At 42.6% G+C, this 15,681-nt stretch overlaps 1 protein-coding gene across 1 annotated transcript; it reads right to left on the bottom strand.

Moving 5' to 3' along the window:
* Nucleotides 1–496: 496 nt before the first annotated feature.
* On the bottom strand, nt 497–3,644 carry Gp1ba (glycoprotein Ib platelet subunit alpha). Its single transcript, XM_027922569.3, has 2 exons — nt 3,222–3,644; nt 497–2,996 (listed from the first exon to the last, which is right to left on the bottom strand). The coding sequence occupies exon 2, from the start codon at nt 2,988–2,990 to the stop codon at nt 951–953; it is 2,040 nt and encodes a 679-aa protein (XP_027778370.2). The 5' UTR covers nt 2,991–2,996; nt 3,222–3,644; the 3' UTR covers nt 497–950.
* Between the last annotated feature and the right edge of the window lie 12,037 nt (nt 3,645–15,681).

Genomic DNA, 15,681 nt, shown 5'->3' with positions numbered 1-15,681 from the left:
GGAAATGACAGGAACCGGGTATAATAGTGTGCTGCTGCTTCTGTTATCCCAGCAGTTCCAGGGGCTGATGCAGGATTGCCAAGTTTGAGTTTAAAGCCAGCCTCAGCAACTTAGCGAGGTCCTGTCTCAATAAATAAATAAATAAAGCTGGGGATGTGGGCGATGTGGCCCGATGGTTAAGCACCCTCCCTACCAACTATTTCTGAGGCTGCAGTAGTAAGCAGATAACCCCTTTTGCCCTGAGGGTTGCAGGCTACCAGTGGCTAGGCTTCAGCAATGTCCCTCAACTCCAGGGCGACTTGACTATTCTGTTCTGGAGTTTCTGCTTGAGGTGGCTGGTGGGTGGCCACCCCTGCAATAGAGGAAGTGCCAGCTGTGACTGAAGGTTTGTTGGATAAGTAGTTGGGGCCAGGGCGGGGGAAGTTGAGACCTTGGGAATTATTGTAACAAGCCCCTCAACCACTTTGGTTCCAAAAGAAACTACATTTTCTTTTTTATTTTATTTTTTTTTATTCTACAAATAACGTACAATGATGGTCAAGAAGTATAAAACACTAAGCAGAGGGGGGGATCCATATTTATGATACCCAGAGATAATCAGTGCTCTCATCTTGATATCACTTCACAAATTTTCTTCTATGTAAGGATGCCTGTAGGAGCCATGCAGTATTCTGTTTATCTGCTTTTCCTTAAATTTCCCCAAACTAACCATGTGGCCTGACAACACCCTATTAACCTAGGGAGCTTGGTTCTGTGACCCTCACAACTCCATCATCTCACTACCCCTTTTGATTTGTACAGTCTGGAGTTGAGTGTCTGGATATGAAGAGGAGGCTTCAAATAAAGGAACAGTAATTAAGTCCTCCCTGTGATGCTGTGGGCCTTACCCTCAGCCAAATTCCAATAGGAGAGACCATCAGACACTCAAAAGTCCCCTGAACCACCCACCTTCAGAGGCTGTGGCCAGCATACCTAATGCTCACTGTTCCCAATAAGTCCTGACCACGACCCTGACTCAAGGCTGAGGGCCGCCGACCTGATATCAGAGGCCCTATGCGACCATTAGCCCGTACCCACAGAAAGAGGCTAGAACGGAAAGTGGGGAGTGATCCTTGAAGGAAAAGCAGCCAGGCCCGAGGCACAGTCACTTGCCTTCCCCTCTGCACCTCCAGATATGTGGTTTCTATGGCTGTGGCCAGGGCAGCAGACTGGTCAGAGTCCAGGGCATGTGGTTTCATATGCCAGACCCAGGTCAGCAGTAGGATAAGGACCACAGAGGCAATCAGGAGCCAGAGGAGACCCAAGATGTAGAAGCCCAAGGGGAGAAAGCAGCAAATGTCAGGGTTGAGAAAAGGGTAATTTCTGGCGCTATCAAAATTCCCTTGAGCTGCTAAGACCATTTCAGATTCAGGAGAGATTATGAGGGAGCCTGAATTAGTAGGGAATGAGGTGTATTCTGTGGTGGTCAAGATTGTGGTGGGCTCTGCAGTGACTGAGGTTGGGGGTACTGACATGGTTAGGGTTATGGTAGCCTCTGGGGAGGTCAAGGCTGTGGTAGGCTCTGGAGAGGTCAGGGCTGTAGTGGCCACTGGGGAAGTCAGGGTTGTGGTGGCCTCCAGGGAGGTCAGGGCTGTGATAGGCTCTGGGGTGATTGAGATTGGGGGTATTGACATAATTAGGGTTGTGGTGGTCTCCGGGGAGGTCAAGTCTGTGGTAGGCTGTGGGGAGGTCAGGGCTGTGGTGGGCTCTGTGGAGGTCAGGATTGTGGTGACCTCCAGGGAGGTCTGGGTTGTGGTGGGCTCTGGGGTAGTTGGGGATTCTGGCTTGATTGAGTTTGGTGTGGTCAGGGTTGTGATGGGTTCACTAGTAGGGTTTAGACTTTTGGATAATGTGGTAGATTCTATGGCTGTTGGGAATGTGGAGGAATCTGGGATCTGTCTGTTTTGGAATATGGTCTGTCTCTTGGTGAATTCTTCAGTTAGAGGCAAAGAGGGCATTTGAGTCAGAGAAGCGGTAGATTTGGAGTAGAGTAGGTCCCAGTGGGTTGTATGGGCTTTGGTGTTGGTAGAGAATTTGGCCATGGTCCTTGTGGTTTCTACCATGTCAGTGTCATAATAGTCATCATACTCATCCACATCACCAATAGGGGGGCAATTTTCCCCTGCATAGTTATAGATAGGTATTTTGTTCAAATTGCTACATTGCACACTGGTCACATTGGAGGTCATAGCTTTGACATCCATACCCTCCTTCCATACGTAGACGTTGTTTGGGTTTTTCTCCAGCCAGTGACGGAAATAGAGAATCTCACAGTCACAATACCAGATATTGCTATGGAGAAAAACAAAAGAAAGGAGGAGTTTCCCAAAGAAGCCCTTTGGTATCGTGTATAGCCAGTTTGCTTGGAGGTAGAGGGTGTCAAGCTCCTCCAACCCATTCAGGAGCCCTGGAGGTAGCTCACTGAGCTTATTGTTGGCAAGATTGAGCTTCTGTAGCTGGGTCGTGGTTTCCAGGAGCCCAGGGGGCAGAGTCTTCAGCTTGTTGTGTTGCAGGTAGAGTTCCTGAAGTTTGCTTAGGCCTCTCAGTGCACCAGGAGACAATGAGGCCAACTGGTTGAAGGAAATGTCCAGGGTAGTGAGTGCAGGCAGTGCCTGCCCTAGGAATGGCAGGCTTTTCAATTCATTGTGAGATATATCCAGTGTCTCCAGAAGTGGCAACATTCCATCTGTCTGCAGGCTGCTCAGCTGATTTGTATCCAGATACAGCTGAGTAAGTCGAGTGAGAGACACCAGGGATGCGGTGGAGAAGGTAACCAGGAGGTTCTCATTCAGGTGAAGGATGGCTGTGTCTGCTGGCAAGTCTGCAGGCAGCACTGTCAGGTTCCGTTTTTCACAGTTCACTTCCAGTTGGCTGGCCGGTTTGGAGATGTCACAGATGGAATGGGAGTATAAGGGGCTTGGCAGCAGGAGCAACAAGAGGAGGAGAGGCATGGGGACCTGTAGACAATGGGAGTTTGAGTGAACATCCCACCAGCCTCTGGCATCATATACCCAGGTCCTGGACCTTCACACTTGTAGCTCCCAGAATCCCTTCCTGAAACCCAGTTTCCATACCTTCCACTCTCTTCTCCTAATCTTGCCCCTAAAGCCTAAACTACTAGCTTCATGTCCTTGGCTCTTACCCATTTGATAGACCCTCCTTCTCCCCAAACCCCAACTTACAGTCACACAGAAACACCTCCAAAGACAGAGAGCTTCTTCCAGGGTGTGACTCCGTCCTTCTGTCTTCCAGCTCCAGTGAGAGTCAGGCCAGGGGCAGGAAAGGGATGAGGATGGGGAGGAAATGCCAGACTGATAGGGTCTCCTGTGACCCAGGGAACAATCTCCCTTCTGAACACAAGTCCTTATCGCCTCCCTCCACAACTCCCCAAGCTCTTCTTTAGGATCTACTCTCTCCCTCTTTCATTCCATACCGGGAAGATCCGGGGTGGACTCTTCTAACCACTACCCTTGTCCAGCTTTTAAAAACCTCGCCAGATACCACTCTTTCCTTCCGTTCATAGCTACATGATTAGAGTTGTGTGACTTTTTTTTAGAGTTGCCTAATTTTAATTCTTTCCTTCCTCACCTCCCTCTGCCTTCTCTCTCCCCAAACTACTTCTCCCCCAACTTACTCCATTGACTTGGTTCTTGCTAAGGTCACTAGTGCCCTCCTTCCTCTACATTCATTGGAAACTTCTCCATTATAATTTTTTTTGAGACAGAATCTCAATGTTGTCCAGGATGACCTCAAACTTATGATCCTCCTGCCTCAACCTCCCAGATTGCTGGGATTACAGGTGTGAGCTACTGTTCCTGGCTTCATTATGATCTTATTTGATTTTTGTAGCCTATATGCCCATGGCTACTCCATGCTTAGGACTCTCCATTGGCTTACATGCAAGTGATACCAATTTTCTTGGTTTTCCTCTTACCTACCTGGTTGGACCTTTTTGTTCTCTTTTGTGGATTCCTCCTCTTCTGCTCCTGAACAGTGAACCTATCCCCAGAATTTTTTCTTAGGTTCTTTTCATTTCTTATACTCCATAAGTAACTGGGGTCATCTTCATTAATTTCCTTGCCTGCAACCACCACCTCTACCTTCAGTGACTCTCAAATCTATATCTCTAGTCCAGACCCCTCATCTGAGATCCAAACACATATATATCTTAATGCCTTTTGGGCTTTCATTAATATACTGGGAATGTAATACCAGGGCGCTTTGCCACTGAGTTACATCCACATCCCTTTTAAATTTTTGAGACAGGGTCTCACTAAGATGCTGAGGGCCTTGTTAAATTGCTGAGGCTATACTTGAACTTGCAATCCTCCTGTCTCACATTCCTGAGTTGCTGGGATGACAGGCGTGTGCCACTGTGCCCAGTTTCCAATGCCTTTTGGACTTCTCTCCTTGGGTGTACCACAAGCACAAAAATAATATGTTCTAAATTGAGCTCATATCATCCAAAAAGCTTCTTCTATGTTGTTCAACCTGGCAAACAATACCAACATCCATTCATTCACCTAGCCATTCAATCAATTTTGAAAAACAAAATCCCTGATGCCCCATCCCCACTTCTTCCCTTCCTTAATCCTTATGTCCAACCTATCACCAATTCCTTCTGACCTATCTCTAGTCTCTTTCAAATCTACTCTCTATCCCCTCAACTCCAAAGCACTCTCTTCTCTCTAATTGCTTCCCTGCAATAGCCTCCTACTTGGTCTCCCGATTTTTTAATTTCCCTTCTCTCCATTCTCCACCAGAGTGGTCTTTCTGAACTGCAATCTGCTCATCTCCTCCCATTGCTTAAAGTCACCAATGGCTCCTTATTGCTTTTAGGAGGAAATCTAAAGTCCCTTACATGACCTTCAGAATCCTGCAAGATCTGTACTTTGCCTACCTGTCTGGACTCATCTTTTACTACTTCTCTCTCTCTCTCTCTCTCTCTCTCTCTCTCTCTCTCTCTCTCTCTGTACTGGGGATTGACCCTACTTGTGCTTAACCACTGGACCACAACCCCAACCCTTTTTATTTGTGATTTAGAGACAGGGTCTTGCTAAATTGCTTAGGGCCTCACTAAGTTACCGAAGATGGCCTCAAACTTGCAATCCTCCTGCCTCAGCCTCCTAAATTGCTGGGATTACAGGCATGTACCACTGCACCTGGCTGTACACTCTCTCTTTTTTTTAATATCATTTTTTTAGTTGTCTATGGACCTTTATTTCATTTATTTAAATAAATAAATGTGGTGCTGAGAATCAAACCCAGTGTGATCCTCTTGCTCAGCCTCCTGAATTGCTGCACCACCATGCCCAGGTTCCCAATAATTTTGGGAAGTGCTCTACACATGCTAGGCAAGTACTCTACCACTGAGCCACAACCCAGCCCCCTGTACACTCTTTTGATTATTCTCTTTCCTGTGGGCCTGAACTTCCCCTTACTCTTTACCCCCTTCTGCCTAAGTCTTATTTTTTCAAAAGTTTCCACTTAGAATTTTTTCCTTTGGAAAGTATTCTCTGATTTCCCAAGACCAGGTTAGGTGTCTGTTTCAAAGAGCCAGTACCAAGTCTGCTGGGCCACTGACACTTCTAAGAAATACCTTATTGACTGGTTCCCAGAAGGAATTCCATGCAAAAACCACATGAATTTGCCCCCTATTTGCTTACCACTGGTTACTGGACAAGGAGTAGGCACTTAAGCAAGATTCAATTCATTCATAGATTTACTATTTATATAGTTTTTCAACTGCAAAAATTATTGGGAAGCTGGGTGTGGTAGTGCAGCAACTCGGGAGGCTGAGCAGGAGGATCACAAGTTCAAGGCCAGCCTCAGCAAGTTAGTGATGCCCTAAACAACTTAGCAAGACCCTGTCTCAAAATATAAAAAGGGCTAAGAATATAGCTCAGTGGTTAAGTGCCCGTGGGTTCAGTCCCTGGTACCCTGCCAAAAAAAGTTTGGAAATGTGGAGAAAATGATGCAGTTAATATCAGGTTAGTATCAGGAAGTGAAGTGGAAGCTCATATAGAAAGAAACTTGACTAAGAACCCTGAGGCTGGTGATTTTTACTGCGCTGGTATCAGAATTTTCCATTGTAAGCAACAGAAAACATTCTGGCTAATTTAGACTGAAAATGAATTGATTAAAAACACATTGGAGGCTGGGGATATAGCTCAGTTGGTAGAGTGCTTGCCTTGCATGCACAAGGCCCTGGGTTTAATCCCCAGCACCACAAAAAACAAAAAACAACCCCCCCCCCCCCACACACACACATTAGAACTGGGGCACCGAGGCACATGCCTGTAATCCCAGTGACTCAGGAGGCTGAGGCAGAAGGATCATAAGTTAGAAGTCAGCCTGAGCAATTCAGTGAGGCCCTAAGCAACTTAGCGAGACTCTATTTAAAAATAAAAAAGGACTGGGTATGTGGCTTGGTGATAAAACACTCCTGGTAGTAAAGCACACACACAGTCATGTGCCTGTTAACTCCATGTTGCACTCCATGTGACTTTGCAGACTCTATGTTGCAAGGGAGTCTGGGAAGGCAAATATCTGGCAATTTTAGATTCTGAAATAGGAAATAAGTAAACAAACAGGTAAACAAGGACAAAAAATACATTGGTTAATCCACATTGGTGGCACACATCTGTAATCCCAGCTACTTGGGTGACTGAGGCTGCAGAATTGCTTGAGCCAAGGAGTTCTAGGTTAGCTTGGGCAATATAGTGAGACCCTGTCTCAAAAACAAAAATAATCAACAACAAAAAACATTCACAGACTTCTGGGCTGGAGACCAGACATGAAGCTATGCTGCCAAGAATAGTGCCCAGAACCAGGCTGCAGAACCAGTCTGGTGAGCATAACTCTGCTTCTGCTGCAAGACCAGGCCACTGAAGCTTGTGTTGCCCCAGCTGCTGAGCCAGAAACTCAGTCATCACTACCTTCCCTGCTGCAGAGAGTCCCACACAATCCCTATTTCTTTGTGACAATAGCTTCTAATTCAAGTCTGGGTGTGAATTTGATTGGTCATGTGCCTGTTAACTCCATGTTGCACTCCATGTGACTTTGCAGACTCCATGTTGCAAGGGAGTCTGGGAAGGCAAATAGCTGGCATTTTTAGCTTCTGAAATAGGAAACATGTTCTGCTTCCCAAAGATTCTAAAGTTGAATTTTCCAAACATCAGTGGGAGATTCAAGTGCTTTGGCACCTAATACGCTTATCCTATATTTTACTTTCTTCAGATGTTAATGTCCTAAATTATGTTACACGTTTTCAAATTTTTCATCTTTTCTTCTCATCAGGCGAGGGTAGGCCATGTCTGCTGGCAGGACTGCAGACAGCACTGTCAGATTCCAGTTATCACAGCTCATTCTACCTGGCTGGCCACAATTGCTGGGTCATGTTCATTGCATGTTCACTTTAAGAAACTGGCAAACTGTTTCCCAGAGTGGATGTAACATTTTACAATCTCATAGCAACATATGGGTGATCCAGTTTCTCTGTATCCTTTCCGGCCTTTGGAGTTGTCCACATTTAATGGATAATGATGTTGAATATTTTTCACCTACATATTTGTTCTCTGTATATTTTCATCAGTACAGTGTCTCTTCATGTCTTTTGCCCATGCTCTGGTTGGCTTGTTATTTTCACTGTTACTTTGAACATTTTTTTTTTTTTTGTACCGGAGATTGAACCTAGGGGTGCCTAACCACTGAACCACATCCCCAGCCCTTTTTAAAATATTTTATTTAGAGATAGAGCCTCACTAAGTTTCTTAGGGCCTTGGTAAGTTGCTGAGGCTGGCTTTGAACTTGTAATCCTTCTGCCTCAGCCTCCTGAGTTACTGAGATTACATGCATGCACCACTGTGCCCAGCATTTTGGACATTCTTGAAAGCTTGTTTGGAGGTTCTAGCAGGGGAGTGCAGCTACTTATATACTCTTGACCAAATGGTCCTCCTCTATTGGGGAAGGTTGTCCTCTTTGAGGAAGGATGAAATGTTGGGAGGGACATATGTTGAGTGGTGAAGGAGGAAAGTGACACTCACCTTGCTAGGCAGATCAGTTGAATCAACCCTGGCTATCAATGGAGTGACAGATGTTGCAGCCAGGTGGTCCTCACATCCTGGGTATTCTTTATATACCCTAGATACTATTTCTTTACTGGGTGTGTGGTTTGTGAATTATTTTCTCCCAGTCCTGTAATTTATCTTTTCATCTTCTTACCATTTTTTTGTAGAGCAAAAGTCTTACATTTTGACTGAATCAAATCTATCAATTTTTCTTTTATGTATTGGGTTTGTTTTTGGTGTAAACTCTAAGAACTCTACCTAAATTTTCTTCACTGTTTTTCTTTAGGGGTGTGTGTGTGTGTGTGTGTGTGTGCACACGTGTGCAAGTTCAAAACCAGCCTCAGCAACTCAGCAAGGTCCTCAACAACTCAGTTAGACCCTGTCTATAAATAAAATAAAATAAAAAGGGCTGCAGACGTGACTCAGTAGTAAAGTGCCCCTGATTTAACAGTGACTTTACCACTGAGCCATATCTCCAGCCATTTTATTTTTTATTTTGAGACAGGGTCTCACTGAGTTGCTTAGGCCTTGCTGGGTTGCTGAGGCTGGCCTCAAACTTGCAATCCTCCTGTCTCAGCCTCCCAAGCTGCTTGGATTATAGGCATGTACTAGTGAGCCCAGCTCTTCAGTGTTTTTTCTTTTTAATTTTATCATTTTATATCTTACTTTTAAAATCAAGTTTTTAAAAAAAAATTTGTGCTGGGTGTGATGGCATACACCTGTAATCCCAGTGGCTCAGGAGGCTGAGGCAGCAAGATTGAAAGTTCAAGGCCAGTCTCAGAAACTTAGCAGGGCCCTAAGCAACCTAGTGAGATCCTGTCTCAAAATAAAACATAAAAAAGAGGGGCGGGGGGACCAGGGTTGTGGCTCAGTGGTAGAGCGCTTGCCTAACGTACATGAGGCACTGGGTTCGATCCCCAGCGCTACATAAAAATAAAAACAAATAAATAAAGGTATTGTGTCCATCAATGAGTAAAAAAAATTTTTAAAAAGGTGGGGGTAGGAATGTGGCTCAGTGGTTAAGCAGCACTGAGTTCAATCCCTGGTACCAAAAAAAATTTTTTTTAATTTTGCTTTTTAAAATTTTGTTCAATTGGTATACCACTTGTTACAAAGACTACCTTTTCCCCGTCGAATTGCTTCTGTACCTTCATCAATAAACAGTTGACTTGAGCTTGGCCTGGTGTTACACAACTTGGAATACCAGCTACTTGGGAGGCTAAGGCAGAAGGATACAAATTTGAGGCCAGTTGGAGCAATTTAGCAAGTTCCTTTCTCAAAATAAAATTAAAAGGGTTGGGGATTTAGCTCAGGGTACAACATTTGCCTAGAATGTGGTAGGCCCTGAGTTCAATCATCAATACTGTGAAAACAAACAAAAAATGCTGGGCACAGTGGTGCATTCCTATAATCCCAGTGACTCAGGAGACTGAGACAGGAAGGTCTTAAGATTGGGGCCAGACTAAGCAATTTAATAAAACCTTATTGTCAGATCAGGCGAGGCAGGCAGCGACCAAAGGAGGCAGATTTAAAAAGGCTGCCAAATGAGATTTTATTGAGATATCACTCCTGGGTGGAACTCCATCAGACCCACAGAGTGGACAGGAGAAGGGTCTGAGGAGAAACCTTGTGGAAGCTTGACTGGATCGGACTTTTATGGGGCTTACAGCAGGAAGGGAAGGGCTTGGGACAGGAAAAGGTGTTTTTAGGGTCCCTTGTCCCGTTGGAGTTGGTCAGGGGAGTTGGCTGAACTCCAGGATTGGCCAGGGGGTCCTGCTGATTGACAGGCGTTGGTCAGGAGATCTCGCTGATTGACAGGTGTTTCCGACATTGCCTGATTGATGTTCTTTTCCCATTCGGGCTGCTTTGTTCTAAGTAGCCACCAAGTCCCCACCACCGACCTAATACCTATCTCAAAATTTAAAAAGGACTGGGGATGTAGCTCAGTGATAGAGTGCTTCTGGGTTCAATCCCTAGTACCTCCCTGAAAATAATGTCAGTTGATTCCAGGCTATTATGGCACACATATCCCAGGCACCTGCAGGCTGAGGCAAGAGGATGGAGACCAGTCTGGGCGACATAGTGAGACTTAGTCTCAAAAAAAAAAAAAAAAAAAAGAAAGAAAATAAAAAACAGGTGTGGTGTACAGGTATGATTTCATCTATTTGGGAGGTTGAGGCAGATGGATCACAAGTTCAAAGCCAGCCTTGGCAACTTAGACCCTATGTCAAAATAAAAAATAAAAAGAGCTGGAGATGTGGGTCAGTAGTAGAATGCCACTGGATTCACTCCCCAGTATTGGGGGAAAAAAAAAAAGTCAATTGGATCTATTTCTGGGTCTTCCATCTAGTTCTATTGATCTATGTGTCTATTCCTGTAATTCTACACAGTCTTGATTACTCTAGCTGTATTAAAAGTTTTAAAATTGGGTTAACTTCCTCCTACCATTTTCTTCTTTTTCTTCACAAGTGTGAGGCACTGGGTTCAATCCTAGCACCACATAAAAACAAATAAAGGCATTGAGTATATATACAACTTAAAAAAACAAAACAACAAAAAAACTGTTCTAGTACCAGGTTCTGTGGCTCATGCCTGTAATACCAGCAACTCGGGAGGCTGAGACAGGAGGATTGTGAATTCAAAGCCAGCCTCAGCAAAAAGCAACAACTCAAGAGTAAACCCTTTTCTCTAAATAAAATATAAAAAATAGGGCTGGGGATGTGGCGCAGTGGTCGAGTGCCCCTGTGATCAATCCCCAGTACCCCAAAAAAACAAAAACAAAAAATGTTCTAGCTATTCTAGTGTCTGCTTTTTTCATATCAAAATTAAAATAATCTTGTCTGAATCTACAAAAGTCTTAGGGCTCAATGCTGTGGTGCACTCCTGTAATCTTAGCAATTCAGGAAGTTAAGGCAGGAAGATTGCAATCTGAGGCCAAGTTGAGGCCTTTGCAATTTAGTGAGATCTTGTCTCAAAATAAAACTTTAAAAAGGGAGAGGCATGTAGCTCAGTTTCAATCCACACTACCAAAAAAAATTTTATTAGAATTTTGATAGAAATTGTGTTAAATCTTAGTATGTCAACTTGAAGAGAATTGGTTTTTTATTGTTTGTTGTTTGTTTTTTAACTGGAGATTGAACCCAGGGACACTTTACCATTGAGCTACATCCCAAGCCATTTTTATTTTTTATTTTGAGTCAAGCTCTTGCTAATTTTTAGCAAGAAGTTGGCCTCAAATTTGCAATCCTTTTGTCTCAGTCTCCTAAGTTGCTGTAATTACAGGCAAGTGCCACTGCACTCAGCTTTTATTGAGTTTTATGATTTATGAACATGGTTTGTTTTATCCGTCAAAGTCTTCTTTGATTTCTTTCATTAATATTGTATAATTTTCAGCATATAGGCCTTATACATGTATTTTTAAATTTATACCTAAGCCTATTTTTCTTTTTCTTCTCCTTCTTCTTTCCTTCCTTCCTTCCCTCCTTCTCTCCTTCCTTCCTTCCTTTTCCTCTCTCCCTCCCCTGCCCCTCTTTCTTTTTTTTTTGTATTGGGGATTGGGTCCAAGGCCTTGTGCCTGCTTGGCAAGCATCCTAGAAGAGGTACACCCTTAGCCCCTCTTTCCTTCTGTCTTTTTAACTATTGTAAATGATATTACATTTTTTAAATTTTGGTGTCCACATATTCATTGCTGGTATACAAAAAATATAATTGATTTTTATATGTTTACCTTGTACTTGCGTCCTTGCTGAATTCACTTATTAGTTCTAAGAGTTTCTTGAAGATTCCTTGGGGTTTTCTATGTAGATAATTATTAATTTGCAAATAAGAACTGTTTTATTTTTTTTCCCTTCCAATGTACATATACTTTTCTTGCTTCTTGTACAGGCTAAGACTATTAAGCTGCATAAGAATGGTGAGAGCAGAAACTCATGCCTGGTTCCTGATCTTATGGGAAAAGCATTCTGTCTTTCATCATTAAGTATATTAGCTTGTAGGAGTTTTGTAGATATTCTTTATCAAGTTGAGCAAGTTCCGCTATATTCTTGTTTTTCTGTAGGCACATGAAAAGAGCATTCTGCTGTTGTAGAGTGCAGTGTTCTATATATGTCACTTAGGTCCTTGTTGGTTGATGTTGATGATATTATTGAGTTCTAATATATCCTTCTTGACTTTCTTCTAATTTTTTTACCAATTTTTGATGGAATGGTGTTGAAGTTTCCAACTATACTTGTGTGTTTCAGTTCTATGAATTTGACCTTTGCATGTTTACATCTCTGTCTGGTGCTTACATATTTAGGATTGTTATCTTCTTAGCAGATTGACCTTTTATTATATAATGTCTCTCTCTGATAATTTGGTAATTTTCTTTGAAGTTCACTTAATGTGATATTAGCCTAGCTCCTTCTCCTTCCCTTTGATTAATAGTTGCTGGCTATATCTTTTATTTTTGGTGTTGTGGTTCAAACCCAGGGCCTTGCACATGCTAAGCAAGTGCTCTAGCACCAAGCCACACCCTTAGCTCCTTATTATGTCTTTATTTCTTTTTAAACTTTTCTTAAATTACTTATTTATTCTAATTTTTATACATGATGGCAGAATGCAATTCATTTCATATTACATATATAGAGCACAATTTTCAAGTCACTGATTGTTCACAAAGTATTTTCACACCATTCGTGTTTTCATACATGTACTTAGGGTAATGATGTCTCACTCATTCCACCATCATTCCTACCCCCTTGCCCTCTTCCTTACCCTCCCTCCTCTTTCCCTATCTAAAGTTCCTCCATTCCTCCCATGCTCCCCCACCCATCACCATTATGAGTCAGCATCTTCATATCAAAGAAAACATTCAGCCTTTGGTTTTTTGGGATTAGCTTACTTTACTTAGCATTAAGTAAATTCTCCAACTCCATCTATTTACCTGCAAGTGCCATGATTTTATTCTCTTTTAATGCTGAGTAATGTTCCATTGTGTGTCTCTCTCATCATGCACAAAACTTAACTCAAAGTGGATCAATGACCTAGGAATTAAACCAGAGACCTTGTGCCTAATGGAAGAAAAAGTAGGCCCAAATCTCCATCATGTTGGATTAGGCCCCAACTTCCTTAATAAGACTCCTATAGCTCAAGAATTAAAACCAAGAATCAATAAATGAATGGATTCAAACTAAAAAGCTTCTTCTCAGTAAAAGAAACAATCAGTGAGGTGAATAGAGAGACTATAGAATGGGAGCAAATCTTTTTCACAAGCACATCAGATAGAGCACTAATCTCTAGGATATATAAAGCACTCAAAAGTCTTAACACCAAAAAAACCCCAAATAACCCAATCAACAAATGGGCCAAGGACCTGGACAGACACTTATCAGAAGAGGATATATAATCAATCAATAAACATATGAAAAAATGTTCAACATTTCTAGTAATCAGAGAAATGCAAATCAAAACTACTCTAAGATTTCAGTTGTGAATGGAGTCTTTTAAAAGGCTCTGTATGCAGATGCAGTGGCACACTCCTGTACCCAGGACTCAGCCTGAGGCAGGAGGATCACAAGTTTAAGGCCGACTTAGTGGGGTCCTGTCTCTTAATAAAATAAAAGGACTGTGGGTGCGGCTCAGTGGTAGAAGCATCCCTGGGCTCAGCCTCTAGCATAAAAACTAACAAACAACAACAGGAACAAAAACCATTTGGCATATTTGAATGCTGCAGAGGATTTGGCTTGTAGGAGTGCAGACTCGTGACTCCAGTGTAAATGGAGCTGAGAAACGGAGTCAGAGTCGATTTCACCTGCGCTGGACTTGGTCTTCCCAAGTGCCTCTTTGGTCCCAGGGCTTCCAACAGATCCCCCTCTACTGTGAGCTTGTCAGCTGCTTGAGAACACAGCCAGTGCCAAACGAAGGCCTGTGAAAGTGATTGTCAGACACTTAACATTGTCAGATTGCCAGGCTACTAGATAGAAATGATATGTTGCAAACTGTTCTTAAAAACTGTGCAAGAACTAGGTTTACAACTTTGTAAATTAAAGAAATGGAACATTATTATTAAAAAAAAAAAAAACTACTCTAAGATTTCATCTCACTCCAGTCAGAATGGCAGCTATTATGAAGACAAACAACAATAAGTGTTGGAGAGGATATGGGGGAAAAGGTACACTCATACACTGCTGGTGGGACTGCAAATTGGTGCAGCCAATATGCAAAGCAGTAAGGAGATTCCTTGGAAAACTGGGAATGGAACCACCAGTATGAGGGTGGTTGACCCAGCTATCCCACTCCTCGGTTTATACCCAAAGGACTTAAAAACAGCATACTACAGGGACACAGCCACATCAATGTTAATAGCAGCACAATTCACAATAGCTAAATTATGGAACCAACCCAGATGCCTGCCTGCCTTCCTTTCTTCCCTCCCTTCCTTCCTTCCTTCCTTCCTTCCATCAGGGATTGAACCCAGGAGCCCCTAACCACTGAGCCACATCCCCAACCCTTTTAAAAAATATTTTATCTAGAGACAGGGTCTTGCTAAGTTGCTCAGGGCCTTGCTCAGTTGCTGAGGCTGGCTTTGAATTCACAATTTACTTGCCTCAGCCTCCCGAGCCTTTGGGATTACAGGTGTGTGCCACTCTGCTCAGCTATGTCTTTTTTCAATCCTCTTACTTTCAACCTGCCTATTTTGTTATATTTGAAGTGATTTTCTTGAAAACACCATATATTGGGTCATAGGCTTTTTTTGGAGGGGGGGTGGGTACTGAGGATTAAACCTAGGGCCTTACTTGTGCAAGGCATGCACTCTGCCACTGAGATATAGCCCCAACCCAGGGTCATGCATCTTAATTCATATTGCCAATATCTGTCTTTTCATTGATGGGTTAGACACATTTATACTTAATCCAATTATTGATAGGTTATGATTTAAATCTCTTGTCTTTGTTTTCTGTTTGTTATCTTTGTTTTCTACTTCTCTGCCTTCTTCTTTTTTTATTTTTTCACTGCTGGGGAAAAAAAAAAAAAAACAGGGCTTCACAAATGCTAGGAGAGTGCTATACCACTGAGCCCCACCCACTGGCCCTCTCTTTTCTTTTTCCTGCTTTCTTGTGGGTTATGCAAACATTTCTAAGAATTTAGTTTTATTTGTTCATTGTTTCTTTTCTTTTCTTTTTTCTCCAGTGCTGGGGAGGGAACCCAGAGCTTCCTATGTACTAGACAAACAATCTACCACTGAGCAATGTCCCCAACCGTGTTTATGCCATTTTTAAAAATGTATCCATTTGTATAACATGTTTAGTGGCTGCTCTGGATATTATATTATACATAAATAACTTATCACAGCCCCTCTGAGTTGTCATATTACTAGTTCAATTGATGTTGAGAAACTTTATTCCCATGGGTTGGGGTTGTGGCTCAGTGGTAGAGCGCTTACCTGGCATATGAAGCATTGGGTTTGATCCTCAGCATCATATAAAAAAATAAATAAACAAAACAAGTTATACCCATCTACAATTAAAAAAAATAAAAAAACTTTACTCCCTTTATATTCCTTTATCCTTTTCCATTTATAATTATCTTAAAT

This window comes from Marmota flaviventris, chromosome 17 (genome assembly GCF_047511675.1).
Source record: "Marmota flaviventris isolate mMarFla1 chromosome 17, mMarFla1.hap1, whole genome shotgun sequence".
Classification (NCBI taxonomy): domain Eukaryota; kingdom Metazoa; phylum Chordata; class Mammalia; order Rodentia; family Sciuridae; genus Marmota; species Marmota flaviventris.
The sequence above is the reverse complement of the archived record's forward strand: the minus strand, read 5'-3'. Positions and strand labels throughout refer to the sequence as shown.